Source organism: Typopeltis vanoorti, chromosome 17 (genome assembly GCF_054136105.1).
Source record: "Typopeltis vanoorti isolate ZY-2024b chromosome 17, IOZ_Tvanoo_1.0, whole genome shotgun sequence".
In the NCBI taxonomy this organism is placed as follows: Eukaryota; Metazoa; Arthropoda; class Arachnida; order Uropygi; family Thelyphonidae; genus Typopeltis; species Typopeltis vanoorti.
The window spans coordinates 33,715,317-33,731,360 of NC_143565.1; the positions used below are offsets into that span (position 1 = coordinate 33,715,317).

At 35.9% G+C, this 16,044-nt stretch overlaps 1 protein-coding gene across 2 annotated transcripts in view; it reads left to right on the forward strand.

Moving 5' to 3' along the window:
* iPLA2-VIA (calcium-independent phospholipase A2 VIA) overlaps positions 1-16,044 on the forward strand; it is a 369,611-nt gene that overhangs the window by 326,059 nt on the left and 27,508 nt on the right. For both annotated transcript variants that reach the window (XM_090407696.1, XM_090407695.1), the window contains exon 13: positions 14,540-14,707. In XM_090407696.1, the coding sequence (XP_090263822.1) occupies positions 14,540-14,707 (168 nt within the window). The remainder of the gene's footprint in view (positions 1-14,539; positions 14,708-16,044) is intronic.

A 16,044-nucleotide genomic window follows, 5' to 3' on the forward strand; every position in this document is an offset into this window, starting at 1 on the left:
GTCACTAAAGAAGTTGTGTTTTGAACAAAAAAGAAGAATGCCGAGTTTTTTTAGAGGCTGAGGATGCTATGTATGTAATGTTTATGCTTCGATAAGCTGGATTTGAAAGTTAGTCTGAGAAAGCTGATCTTGAAAGAATACTGGAAACATTATCAAAAATAATTGGGAGTGAAGTAGGATTGAATCCTTCATCCTTAGTTGTTTCCGTGGCCATGACAAAGTCCCAGACAAGTAACAATACCATTGATACACCTTTCAATAACAGAAATAAGAAACAAAAGCAGTGATACCAGTATAAATGTACCAGTTTTTCTGATCATCTGTGCAACAGGTGAAAAGCCAATAAGGAAAATATCACCCTTCTTCATTCAAAAGGGTCTAGAAGGAATGGCAAGGTCTCCCAAAACAGTTAAGAAACTACGTTATGGTAACATCATTGTAGAAACAGCATGTCAACAATGTTCCAAAAAACTGCTCAGAGCTACATCAGTTGGTGGAATACCAATAACAGTTACTCCATAAAACACTCAATTCCTAGAAAGCTAAATGTGTAAACTGTTAGGGAGATCTCTGACACATTTCTGTGCATGTCAGAAGTGGAAAGAAATACAAAAATAAAAACAGAACAAAACAATACCAATAACAGTTACACTCCATAAAACACTCAATTCCTAGAAAGCTAAATGTGTAAACTGTTAGGGAGATCTCTGACATATTTCTGTGCATGTCAGAAGTGGAAAGAAATACAAAAAATAAAAACAGAACAAAACATCTTATATCAGGAGATGCAAAAAGAAAATTAGCCACTATCACACCTGCTCTGAGATCCTCTTATGCCGAGAAGGTAACAGCTAAGAAAATGTCAACAGCAACTCAGACTCAGCTTATATGTTTATTCCACCATTTGATAATTTCTCCTTATCTGAAGTTTGGTTCAGATAAGGAGAAATTTGGTGCAATCTTGATTATTTCTCTGTTGAGTGCATCAATTGCATGATGTGCGGTCTCACTCCAAAAATGATTTAATTTAATGAGAATACACTTGTGAAAAAATTATGGCAAAGTTGTCACTTAAAGACAAACCACTAGATGTTCTACAGAAAAAATGGAAATTTCAATATCCACTGAAAGCAACTTGAACTTACCCAAGTGATCCTGACACATCTGATAATGTATTGGGTATTTTTCCAGAGGAAGAGATGGACACTGGTTATCTTCTGTTTATTCTTGGTCTGAGGGGACACCTTCCTGTTTTTATTAAGATCTTTCATCCAGCCGTGTCTTCCAAGTCTGAGTAGGAAGCATGTTATCTTGGCCCTATCATCAAGAAGGTTTTCCTCAAGACTCTGCCTTAAATGCTGACCCTCTTTGTTATTAAAGTGAACTCAGCTATTGAACAGCTTCCTCCCACAATAGGCAATTGCCTTTATGTCGATCCCTTCACAATTTACTATCACTCCTACAATGAGAATTCATTTAGAAGCAACTTCAACAAGCAATCAATCATTTCTCTTTATGAGTTTTTTGTCATGGGTTCAGGTTCTCTGCAGAAGAAACTGTCGTTTCCACTTCTGCCAAAAATGTACTCTGCATCCTGATCCTGATTCAAGAATGGGGAAAACAATTATTCCAATAGCACTCGACACCAAGTTCTTGGGACTGATCTTTGACAAAAAGCTAACATTTTTAACACACATTTGTCACCTTAAGGAAAAGTGCAAAAAAGCATTGAATATCCTCCTCACTTCATCCTCTACAGACTAGCATGCTGATCATTATTCCTTGCTCTGCATTGATTGCACACTTGTACATTCAAATATGATTATGGATCCCAGCTGTATAGTTCTGCAAGGGAGAGCATGCTCTGGATCCTATCTATCATCAGGATAACCAAATAGCTACCAGTGCTTTTCACACATCACCCATTCAAATTCACTATCATTATCATCATCAAATTTCTGGCATGTACCCCCAAAGGGATGTACAGGATATGATAGTACTACATGAAAAACATACATCGTTAGTAACTTCCTATCTACAATTTTCCTCAAAATCAATCTGTTACCTGTCAAGACTCCAACATTATCAGATCTTATATTTCTACCAGAATATCAATCCACCTATATCTTGGTCTTCCTCTGGGTCTTTTTCCTGCCAACCTGGCAGAGAACATGAGGACACTTGTAGGCTCAAATTCTGCTGTGGGTATGGATGTTTGCAATTGCCCCTAAGTGGCAGATGAATTTCCTCATCCAGTGTGATATCACTCTCCCACTAATTGAAGGCCTGTTTGATCCACGTTTAGAATAAGTAGTTTAAAAAATTCTTGATCATTCCACGATACTAAGGTAACATAGGTTTTTACAACTTTTTGTGGGAGAGAGTCCTATTTAAAAAAAATAAATAAATAAAATAGTAACATTCTCTAGTAGACTATACTTGGAGACAAAGAAGAAAAATAGTATTCTGGGGAAAGAACTTTGGTACAGTTCATCAAGTGGAAGGATTGTTTTACATAAACTGTCAAGTCACAATTCTATGTCACTGTTTTTTTTATTGTTGTTTTTTTGAAGTAAAGTAAATAATCTATTGTGAAACTTCTATAATTATTGAAAGTTTCTATCTATATTCGGCTTTGAAATAATGTTTGATTCGATATCCACTTAATTTGAATAATTTTGCATCGCTGAAGTGAAATCTTTTGGCTCTCTATTTCAATAATGCTTGGTGTCTTTTGTGATGTGACACCTCTTGGCAATTCGTGTGGTAAAGTATAACCTGTGCATCACTACAACCTGAGTATTTACAATTTGGGTCTGCCTACTCACTGATGAGACCTCAACAAAGGTCGAAACCGGTCTGGGTAGTGACCCCTCCCCCACCACAAATGTATATCATCATACATCTCTTAGGAGATGTGTTTTACATTATGGGATTTTTACATTAATGTTATCGAACTCGTAGTAAAGGTGGGGGTGATCAGAGCTTACCCCCACCTTTACTACGAGTTGCCCCTGTCATGAAAGATTTGCTTACGCTTGGATCTGCCGAAAATTTTATAGTTTCTATCTATATCCGGCATGAAACTCTTGTAGTTTCTCTATTCGGCTTCGAAATAATGTTGGATTCAATATCCACTTAATTTGAATAATTCTATAATTATTATTAATCATAAACATTTATAATGATGAAGTCTGCTGTGGTAAGATATGTTTATTCTTTTTGTTTTCAAGGCTAAGTGTTTTTTTAGATGGATGCTTATTTTGAATTAACCAGCCATGATGTCTATAGATGTCCAGCTAAATCTGGATATGATTCTGTAACACCTGTTGAATAACATGGATAAGAAGTGCAATTTGGTCTCAATATTTCATCCAACTCGACCAGTAGGGAGGTTAAAGCAAAGAGTACTAATTTGAAATGATGATTGCATGTACATATGCATATAACCATACTGGATTTTGTGATAACAAAAGGTTTTGATTTTGTTTATCCAACTTGAAACTCAAATAAACAGTGTTTCTTTTTCTTTATATTACAATTCTTTTGTCTTATTTTTGGCAATAAGATAATTGATGCTTATCTTATGCCCAGAAACCTGTGCATAAGATAAGCATACTAAGTTTGCTTATCTTAAATAAATAAACTTAGATACTGGTAAGAAACTACAACTCATGGTACAAACATTTTAGGGACAGCAAACAATAATAGAAATATAATTATGATATTAGACAAATCCGCTATGATTATACATGACTACCTCAACAGAACCAAGGTTCTGGTCTCATCTTAAATAACATTTAAAAATCTGTTTCAGATCTCTCAACATGGTAACTTCAACTTCTCTAATATCACCTCCAAGCGATACCTAATACCAAGCATTGTTATTGTCTAATTTTGATTGTTTCTATTCTACCAGTTTAAGTTTTGTTTTAATTTTTCCATCCTTTCTCAACCAACCATCCTGAAGAAGCTGCTGAATAGTCGGTGCTTTTTCTAGTTGTAAATTATTATAATGTCTAATGAAAAAACTGTATTTCTTGTAAAGCTGAATTTGAATCATAGACAATCTTAATTTTCATTGTTTCAAATCAAACATCAGGTACATGACCTAGAAAATGTGAAATGTAAGAAAGCTTATCTCCTAAACTGATCTTTTTAAAAATATGCAGAGATAATCAAATTATTCTGAGATTTTTGAGAATTGAAGATCTTGTTAAATCATGCCAAATTAAATGCATCTGTCACAAAACTTTCCTAGCTCTGTTTTGAAAAATAATTTATTTCACTGGACTGATTAATGGCATTTTTAACAGCTTTTTTTTAGCATCTTAGAATAAAAAGATAAAAATATATAAAAATATAAGATCTGATAATGTCTTGACATATTGATTTGGAGGAAAATTGTTGATAGGAAGTTAATAATGATGTAAGTTCTTCATGTAGTACTATCATAATATCCTATACACCCCTTGAGGATACGTGTAGGAATTTGATGATGATGATGATAAAATTATAGTCTTGAGAATTTGTATTTGATCTGTTATTCTCAAGTTTGTCTTTAGTAATTTTTTCTTAACTTCTCGATGATGCTTACATAAATCTCACCTGTCAGTAGGAAGAGTCCTATCTAACTCTGCCATTGTTTTATTTATTTATTTTTTTTTATAGGTGGATATATTGATATCTTCTCTTAGTCCTTTAGGAATTTAATCTTCTTCCTAAGCCTCCTTAATTATAGTGTAGCCATAGTAAAATTTTTATACATACTTATTGGAGTATTTCTGATCAAATATTATTGGCTCATGCTATCTTTCCATGTTTAAGAATTCTGATAGCCATTTCTGACGCCACTGCTAAAATAAACTCATGACTGTATTCCTCTCAGACAAAATTTTATTACCTTGCAAAATAATGGAGAATATAAATTTTCTACCCATGACCTTGTAAAAGTAGCTAAATAGAAGTCATGACAAGACTTGAGGAAAAATAATGAAGATAAATGATCGCCAAGGTAAAATTTTCTGGAAGCTGTTGGAAAATCTTAGAAACGGAGGAATGAGCACTGTAAAAAGAATCAAAGATGATAAAGGTCACATATAAACCTGAAGTGTGTTATGGATGTCTAATTGCTATAAAAATTGACAATTGAGATAAGCAGTGACAATGGTAGAAAACATGCAATCTGGATTGTGCATCAATATTATAAGTAAAAAAAAAAATAAAAAATAAATAAATAAATAAAAAACTATTCGAAATCTGAAATGTGGAAAGGAAACTTGATAGTTTGATGATAGTGATTTGTCACCCTTTTTGGAAATTGGTTGAACTTAGGCCATTTCCAGGCTGTAGGACAGAGAGGAGGCATTGAGTATTGGTTAAAGGCTATTTACCAGGTCAGTTATACATGCAATAGAAGAAAAGTATGAAGCTTGTAGATTGGTGTTTTCTGTGGGTGATGACACAATAGAGCCATTTGGGTGCAAAAGGGATGAGAGAAATATTGCACAAAAATTACAACCTTTAGGTCTCTTGCCAGTTGAATTCTCTGAATTCTCCTTTTGCCAAGAAACCAAAAGGCTTGCTGCCATTTGGACAAGATGCAAGCTTCCTTCTTTTGGCTCTCACAAAGTCAGTTTTGGAAGCATTGATAGTTTTATTGTATCTCTTTCAGGCTTGGGTATAATCACTAAAGGAAAATTAAGTTTTTGGTCAAAGCCAGTTGTGGTATACTCAATTTTTCACTTGTTACAGCCTTAACACCTTTTGGAGAATCAAAACTTAGGAGACAGCAATTTAAGGGTGGTATAGGAAATGTATGCTTCCATGCTAATAAGGATTACTTTGGTGATATGTTCAGTGCATATGTTTGGAAGACTGAAACAGTAGTATAATCATGGGAATTAGACATAGAAATTATTACGAAGGTCATTACATTTGGCATTGTTATAATGCCAGACTATTCTTGATTGAAAATGACTATGTGAATGTTATTCCATTCCATGGAAGAGGAGACAAATATTAGTTTCTGGTCTGAATTACCTACATTCACATTGTACTTAGAAGTTCACTAGTGAGGAAAAGATCTAGGGTGTTTGGGGGAGTGGTTAGAGTTCTCTGGTATTCAGGTGTTCAAGTGAACAATTTGTGTAAGGTTGTTAGTGATGGCAAATGCCTTGGCAACTCTGCCTGCTTGGTCTGTGCAATTGAAGAAGATCCAGTTGGTGTTGTGAACACTAAAATCATCTAGGAGGATAATTTTGCTGCTAGGAATGTGGGACTGGAGGAAATCAGTGGTTAAGGAGAGGGAGTTAAAGAGTTCAGAGTGATTGGTGGCATTGGGAGAGCAACAGAGACAGAAAATGAATTTCATTAAGTGGGGCAGGGAAATTTTCAACCAAAGAAGATTAAACTCAGGTGATACTTTCTGGCATGGTATGTAGGAGCAACTATATGCATGGATGCTACTCTCAGTTTAATGCTGTGTGCCTGTCATAGTTATGATTGTACTCTGATGATGCTGGTAGAAAACCAGCAAAATATTAGTGTGTTTGATAAATATATATTTTTTTCCTCTCTTGGTGTTGTTTATACCATAAAAGCATTATCATGAATCATCAATGACACCTAATCATTTCTATATGTACTCAGGTCAGCAGGAGTCAAAAAGTGTGTAATTGGATTAGCTGAGATGAGTAGTGTTGGAGTGGGGTGAGATTTGAGTTTGAACAGGAAAAGTAGGTAGGATTTTACAGACCAGAAATGGTAGCGAATACCATTGAGGATGGAGATCATCTTCAATGGTATTCACTACCATTGAGGATGAACTCCATCATTTGCAAAGTGAATTTGGAGAGCTCTGAGGAACTTATTGTTGACAACGTGGGTTGTGCACTTTTCCTGTGCAATGCCTGTATACTGGTTTCCATGGTGGGTAACAGCATTACTTGATTTCTGTACTAAATTTCATTTTTTTTTTTGTGATCAGTGCTCCAACCATTGTCACCATTTTGGCATTTTTCTTCTACTTGTTTTTACAGTTGATTCTTTTGTTCTTTCTGAGTGAATTAGGTCATGCTCAGCTTATATGTGCAATTGGAACATGTGCCTTTGAGCTTGTTGTTTACAGCTGACTTATGACACACCAGCTCATTGGTGTGCATAAGTCACTTTCATGAGATGTGGGAAGTTTGTTCTGTCCTTTTATTTGTGGGTGGGGGGACAAAACAGTGGCACCTGATGATTTTTCTGGGAGCAAAGTTGCTTCCCCATGCTAACTTAATGATGTCATCATTTAATGAAACAGTTTCTGTGCATCACTCTAAAAATATGCAAGAATTATCAAAAGAGAATTAGAATCAAGAGTAAATTATAATGATGAACTATAAGGATTCCATAAGGGAAGATCATGTACTGATGCTATATTTGTTATAAAGCAAATGACAAAAAAAAATTAGAATTTAACAAACTAGTATTTATCTGCTTCATTGACTTAGAGAAAGCTTTTGATAGAATCAGATTACAGGATGTTCTGAAAGTACTAGCATTAAGAAAGATACTACTGCAAATATTGAAATGATCCAAAAGTATATACATAAAAAATGAATTTGTAATAAGATATCAGAACACAAATACATAACAATCCCTGTAAGTAAAGGGATGAGACAAAAGTGGATTCTTTAAGTCCATGTTTATTTAACATAATAATGGACAAAATAATAACAGAATTTAAGAAACAGGAATTAAATGGAATAAATATTAAAAAAGAAAATTTAAATTTGGTTGGATATGTGCACATGGAGTCACAAGACTCATCAGGGGAGGCCCATCCGATAAAATACAAAGTCCATACCACTCCTTGTACTCATTGACTGTTTGCACTCTCACTCTATCAGGCAATGCATTCCACAGCTCTCATCCACCCTCCATGCAAAGAAACCCACACTCATCCTCTTGCTCACAACTTTCAGGGGGGGGGGGGCTTGTTCTCGCTCCTTCCCTCCTGTAACTACCTCTCGACAATTTAAAAGGCTCCATCATATTGCCTCTCCTTCTATCTACCAAACTCTGCAGTCTACATCCTCTCAGCTTCTCTTCATAACTGACATTGTACAGTCCTGATGCCATCTTTGTTATCTGTTTCTGCACTCTTTCCACGGTTACTTTGTCCCCTTCAAATCCTGGGGATCAAATTTAAGAACAGCAGTCAAAGTGTGGTCTGATCAGGGCTTTATACAATGGAATGACGACGTTTTTATTTATGCAGGTCAACATTTTTCTCAGTATTGCAGCAATTCTCTGGATTACTTTCACCACCTTTGCAATATGTTCCCTGAATTTCATATTTCTATCAATTATCATTCTCAAGATCCTTTGCCTCCCCCACTTCCTCTAGTGCAGTTGCTAAAACAGAGTATGCATCCTCATATTGATGTATCCCAAACTTCAAGACTATTAAACTGACCCCCCCCCCCCATTCATTTCCCATCTGCCCAGTTTATTCAAATCCTGTTGGAGGGCTACCATATCTGCACTATTACTAATAACCTTTCCTAGCTTCACATCATCTGCAAACAAGTGAATATCCCCCTGTAATCCATTGACAATGACATTGATATAAAAGTTAAACAATATAGGTCTTAGTATAATAAAAACTTTACAATACAATATAAGATAAGTCATAAAACTAAATTAAGATTGCTATACAAGTGCTTATTCATTCTGATAAATCATTATTTGCTCCAAGAGAGTGAGAACTATGTTATCCGTGTGAAACGTAATTTTCTTTAATTTTAAGTTTCACTCCGACTTAACAATAAGTTGGCTGTATGGCAGAGAAGAAAGATGAGTTCTGTAATGTGCTAGATGAAAAAATGAGGGAACTGGGAGAAAACAAGATGGTGATTGTCGGAGGAAACTTGAATGGACACATAGGAGGACAGAATAGTTACGGTGCAAGGGTGCATGCAGCTGAGGGAATGATAAACTAGGAAAGAGAGAGGATAGTGGACTTTGCAGTAGCATTTGATCTGACAATTGTGAACTCGTTTTTCTGTAAGAGGTAAGAACATTTGATAACATTTAGAAGTGGTAACAAAAGTTACAGATTGACTAGAATAAAACATCTTAAGGAAGTAGCAAATGGTAAGGTAATCCCAACTGATCAAGTGGTGCAGAAACACTGGCTGCTGTGTGCAAACTTTAAAATAAGGTTGAAGATAAGAACCTCTGGAAGAAATAGAATGAACACAGTTAAGTGGTTTTGCTTAAAAAGAAGAGAATGTTAAGATCCTTTTTAAGGAGAGGGCATTAGAGAGGATTACAGATGGACTAGAAAGTGTACAAGATTGTTGGTGACATAATTCAAAAGAAATTCTGAGTTGTGCAAACAAGGTACTCGGTGAAACATCTGCAAAGATTAGCGAGCAGAAGGAGGGTTGTGGTGGAATAGTAATGTACAAGAAGCAGTGACGGCTAAGAGGGAGGCAAAGCAAAAGTGGGACGAGTCAAGAGTGGAAGAGGCCAGAGAGGAGTACAGAAAGAGAAAGCAAGAAGCCAAAAGAGTTGTTACAAAGACGAAGGCCATGGCATATCAAGATCTTTATGATCAATTAGAAATAAAGGAAGGACAGAGAAAAATTTATTGATTGGCAAAATATAGAAATAATGCATCAAAGGACATCTTACATGTGAGGCAGATCAAAGACTGAAGGAAGAGTATTAAGGAGGGATGCGAATATAAAAAACAAATGGAGAATATACTTTGAAGGGCTTTTGAATGAGGAAAACGAGAGGTCTCACAGAGAAGATAGGCAGCCTTATGAGGAAGGGGGGGGGGGGATGGTGAAGAACATCAGTAGAGTGGAAGTGAAAGAGGCCATAAAGAAGATAAAGAATGGAAAATCAGTGGGGCCTGAAAGGATCTGAGTGGAGGCATGGAAGGCACTGAGGGGAGAGGGAATTGACCTGTTTCATAAAAAAATTGCCAACAGGAAAATATGCTCGAGGAGTGGAGGGAAAGTACTCTTGTCCCTATCTACAAGGGTAAAGGGGATGCACAAGACTAAGAGTTACAGAGGAATAAAGTTGATGTCCCACGCAATGAAAATCCTGGATTGCAAAGGAGCAATTTGGCTTTGTGCCTGGTTGATCGATGACAGGTGCTACCTTTGGGTTATGGCAGATGATGGAAAAGTTTCAAGGGAAACAATGGCAGCTACATCTGGTGTTTATTGATCTGAAGAAAGCATATGACATGCCGGGGCAAGAAGTTTGGAGGTGTCTGAGGGAGAAGAAGGTACCAGAGAAATATGTCAGTAAATAAAATGTATTATCTCCCACAAAGGGGATAGACATAGACCATCAGATCTGTTTAAGTTAGGAGAGTGAAGTAAAGATTCACTTGTTTCTTTCTAAAGCCGTTGCATGAGGAACCGACTTTTGTGAAGGACTCTTGTCTTGTTTCAATGAACTCTGTCTAGTGTTTACCCAATTCACCCTAGAAGAAATAAGCAAGCAGTTAGTCAATTTAGATCTTTTAATTCTCTGTCAACCAGATGGTAACCTATATTTTTCAGTCATTAGGATGAAGAATCATGCAGACCATTATATCCATGCTGAATCTCATCACCATTCCAGTCAAAAGGCTGGGACTATTAAAACACTGATCATCAGGCCCACTATTTTTGTTCTTCAGATGAACTGTTACAGAAAGAATTACAATGTATTATTTCCACTTTTTTTTTATCTAATGGCTATAAGAATTCTTTTATCAAAAGAGCTTTGAGCAGTTTGATGAAACTGCTCAAATACAAAAGAAATAGCTCGTATTCCTATCCCTTATGTGCACAGCATTAGTGAATGCATAGCGATAGTTTTAAAACCACTAAATATTTTTGTTGCCTTTTGTCCCATCAGAAAAATCTCCACCTTTCTCACTTCTTCAAAGGATAAACTTTCACATCTCAATTATCCAGGTATCTACCAGATTCCTTGCTCTTGTGGGTTATCTTATTTCAGACAAACAGGAAGATCTGCTTTTATTCTGCAAGAAGAACACAAGTCTTATATTCAATACCTTGATCCTGAATGGTCTGGACTTGCAGAGCATGCTATCAAAACTAGATATAGAGTTCACTGAAACAAGACAAGAGTCCCTCACAAAAGTTGGTTCCTCATGGAAAATGTTTGGCTTTATAAAGAAACTTTATAAAGAACTTTATACTTCACTCTCATAACTTAAACAGATCCAATGGTCTACATCTATCCCCCTTGTGGGAGATAGTACTTTCAAAATCAGCTAATCTTTCCTAACTTTATTTTATTTTTAAAAAAAATTATTTTATTATTATGAAGAATTGCAAATAAAAAAGCTTTGTGCAAGATGGTTGCAGTGCTTTCTCATAGCAGATCAAAAACACCCTTGCATGAAAATCTCTGAACAGTGCTTGGAACGTTTTAACAGGAATAAAACTGATTTTGTGCATCAATTTATTACTATGGATGAGACTCGGATTCACTATTTCACACCAGAATCCAAACAGCAGTCAAAACAGTGGACAGAATCCGGCTGTTCTGCACCAAAGAAGACAAAGTCGGTTCCATCAGCAGGAAAGGTCATGGCATCGGTGTTTTGGGATGCTAAAATTAATTTTAGCATCCCAAGTTTATTAATTATCTTGAAAAAGGTAAAACAATAATTGGGGAATATTATTCTGATCTTTTAACCAGACTAGATGAAAAAATTTGTGAGATAAGACCCGGTTTGCAGAAGAAAAAAATCATCTTTCACCAGGACAATGCACCTGCCCACAAAGGTGTTTTGGCAATAGGAAAATTAAAGGAACTGCACTTCCCCAGATTTCGCTCCCTCTGACTTCTATCTCTTCCCAAAGCTAAAACTCTTCTTTGCTGGTCAACGTTTTTCTTCGAATTAAGAAGTGATTGCAGCTGAAGAGGGGTATTTTGCAAATCTTACTGAGAACCACTACAGGGATGGGATAATGGCGCTGGAGCATCGCTGGAATAAATGTATTAGCCTCAAGAGAGATTATGTTGAAAAATAAAAATAATTTTGAAATTATAAATTCGTTTTTTTATTGTTAGGCCGAGAAAGAACTTTTCATACCACCCTCGTATGGTATTTCCTTATTAAAACAGGTGTAGAGGACATAGGAGAGGATGACTTAATTGTGAGTGAGCAGGAGGTATTTGAGGAAATAAATAACCTTGATGTCAATAAGGCAATAGGATTTGATGACATCAACATGTATCTTAAGGGAATGTTCCAAGGAATTGGCATGCCTGTTTAATGTGAGTCTTACAAAAGCACAGGTTCCAAGGGATTGGAAAGAAAGTGAAATTATTCAACTGCATAAAGGTGGTGATAAGGCTGTATCTTGAAATTATAGATCAATCTGTATAGCTGGAGTTGTGGTGAGGGTACTGGAGAGATTGGCGAGAAGTAGGATACAGAAATGGGTTGATAACAGCAGTATTGTCTGTGGTTATCAGCATCGGTTTGTTAAAGGAAGATCAATGTTTACTAACTTACTTATGAAATATAACAAGGTGACAAATACCTTGGACAGGAAAGATGCATATACAGTGCTGTACTTGGAATTTGGAAAAGCTTTTGATAGACTTGCCACATGACAAACTGTTAAATAAATTGAAACAGATGGGATTGGATAACAGACTTCTGTGTTGGATCAGTGACTGGCTGTCAGTTAGGTATCCAAAAGTTCTATATGGGAGTGTGGTATCCCGAAAGAGAAAAGTCACTAGTGGTGTGCTACAGAGGTTGGTTTTGTGGCCATTGTTGTTCAATTTGTATGTTAATGATATGGGATGGGTTTAACTAGTGATATGCAGCTATTTGCAGATAATGCAAAATTGGGGTGAGCAGTGCAGAGTCAAGCAGATGTTGTCGCCTTTCAGCAGGACTTGTATAGATTGCATGAATGGGCAGATAAGTTGAATTATCAGTTCAAAGTTGCAAAGTGTAAGGGTTTTGAAATTTGGTAAGCAACAATGGGATGTAAAGTATACACTTGGTGGGGAAGCTTTAAAGGAAGTAGAGGAGATAAGAGATCTAGGAGTGATGGCGGACAAGGAACTGAAATTCAGAGGTCACATTGCACAAGTTGTGAAGATGTCACATTGGATAATGGCAGTGATGTGAATGACCCTGAAATTAAGAAATAGAGAGGTTGCTATGCCATTGTATAAGGCCTTGATCAGGCCTCATATGATTATTGTGCACAGATTTGGTCACTTGGTTTTCATGACGAGAATATGTTAGAAAGGGTCCACAGAAGTTTCACAAAGGTTGTCAGTGGTCTTTGGAATGTGGGATTACAGGACAGATTGAGGGAATGTATATTACATTGTGAACAACTAAAATCAACAATGAAGTGAATGAAAATTCAAAGAAAGTGAACAACGTGAAACAGGATAAAAAGAGCAGTGAGAGATAAGGAGAATGATTAGGTGATAACAAGATAGACAGTATGTTATTGGTAATTTTGCATGAATTCATTTTATTAACTACTTATGAATTATTCATTATGTATGAATTAATTTCATTACTTTTATTATTAATTTAATTGAAACCTCGTGAATAGGAGGAGGGGGAGGAATATGATTGAGACATATAAGCTAGTCAGGGGTTGTTATCAGGTTGACATGGAAGAGATTTTTTATAGAATGGCAAATAGGGGTAGAACAAGAGGCCATCTCTGGAAACTATATAAGGCAGATGTGAGCAGAGGAGTAGGTTCTCTTTACATGGAGAATGGTGGTGGTGAATGCATTACCTGAGTGTGTTGTGAATGTAGACACATTGAATCAGTTTTAAGGCATGGCTAGATGAGGTTTGTGTGTGATGGTACTTCCCATGATGAGTCTCTGACACCATGGAGGTCAGATGCTAATAATAATACAGTGCTCTCATAGTATCAGGAAATAATAATGATGAATTTTATAAGGCTAGAGGGTCATACACTGCATGACAGAGGTTGTAGTAGCTTTCTTCTAAAAAGGCCCAAATGTGTACTGAATAGTAATGATGATAATCATGCAAGTAGAAATTTGTTTGCTTGTTTAAACATATTGAAGCATGAAATTTTCATTGTAAGAAACCTGATATTTCATTCACGGTGTTTTATTTGAAAGAAAGTCGTGCATCTCTTTCTCTCTCTCTCTCTATGTGTCTTTCTTATACAGTATGGTGCAAAAAAAAAAAAAAAAAACTGTACTGAATAACTACGATATATGTTATGGAGTTCAGTTATTTAGAAGTTCAGCACTTTGTTTTTTGTTCCATACTGTATATTGTTTCCCCTCATATCACCACTGTAAAAATTCAGTTTAAATTCAGTCAGAAATGCAATTGATCTTGTGATTTATTTTATTAAACTACAGAAATGTGTATAAGTCTGAACATGATTGCATTATTTCATAATTAATTTTCCTGATACTTCAGAGGTTTCTGTTTGTGAACTTTTGTTACACTTGGTGTTTTTACGTACTCTTTCAGAACCAAAAAAAATTACAAGAAAAAATCTCAGTTGTAGTTTCAGTCGGTACTGGAAGGGCTCCAATTATGCCTGTTAGTACCATTGATGTCTTCCGTCCAGATAGCTTGTGGGGTGCTGCAAAAATAGCCTTGGGAGTTTCTGCTCTCGGACAGCTGCTTGTTGACCAGGTGAAAAAAATTAACATCACTTATTTATTGTTATCTTATTATATATTCTGGATTTTACAAAATATCTTGCCATTCTACATGCTCTGATATGCTGAGCTGTATTGTCTGTTATGAACATTGTAATAAGGGTAATGCATTTGGCTTCAGAGCTGATGCTGCAATACTGTGCATCTTCTAACATGTGTCGAATGGCTTATTGTGCAAAATGCGACTATCCTGAATGTCACATTTTGCACAATTTTCTCTGATGCAGCAATACTGTATCTTCATGTACAAATGGAATGTTCACAGCTCAGAGAATGGGACATGGCCTAAGCATGAGAACTTCAGTATGATGATCTTGAAAATTTTGCTTCAGTGCTGCAAATCTGAATCTTATTTTGTTCCTTCATAAAATTTCTCTTTCCCCCCTCCCCAGTCTTTGTTTAGAACAAATAGCCAACACTTGTGCAGACTTCTCTTTAAGAAGATAGTTCCTGAATATCTTGTTTGTGCCTTCTTAGCACCCCCCCCCCCTCTCTCAACTGTCATGATAGAAAATCATAGGACCAGAGGAATAGTTTCTTGTAATGAATTTCCTTTTTCTGCCTATGAAAATTTAGTCAGGACTTTCTATAGTTTATTGTATCGGTTAATTTGTTATAATTATGTTTGCTTTAGTGAAAGTCATCGGTTTATATATATATATATACTATTTGGTATAGTTCCCATCATTCACACCACAACTATCTGGCCCAGTAATATAGTACCATATTACTTGAGCACATATCTGAGCAGTGCTATTTGCTCAGGTAACTCATCTCTCTTAATTGAATCAGCCCCCCCTCCCACACACACACACCCAGATCACAGTCTAAGCTCATAGCTATATTCCCTGCATTATTAGCAGTAACTTAATGCCTCCTCTCTACAAATATTAAACACAACACAAATCTCTCTTTATCTTATTTACTCATGATGATACCTGAGAAGAAGAAGAAAAAAAAAAAAAAAACTAAAGAAATGCAATATAAACAAAGCATTCAAACTTCCCATGACACTAACAGTCCTTTGTTATTCTATAAATCTCTTAGATACCATCATCTGTTAGTTAAATTAGTCCAGACTTACAGTTGCAAGTCTGGACTAACACATAACATTTTGGACATCCCATTCAGAAGTAAATAGAAAACAGAGAGAGAAATCATCAGTTTTATATTCTTCTTAAAACTTTATCAACAGTTTTAACAGAACAAATTGTGTGAAAGCATCTGAAGAAACAACTAAAACCATGTCGTCAACTGTTAGAAATCACTTACAAGACTGAGAATACTAAATAAAACAAACTTTACTGGGCT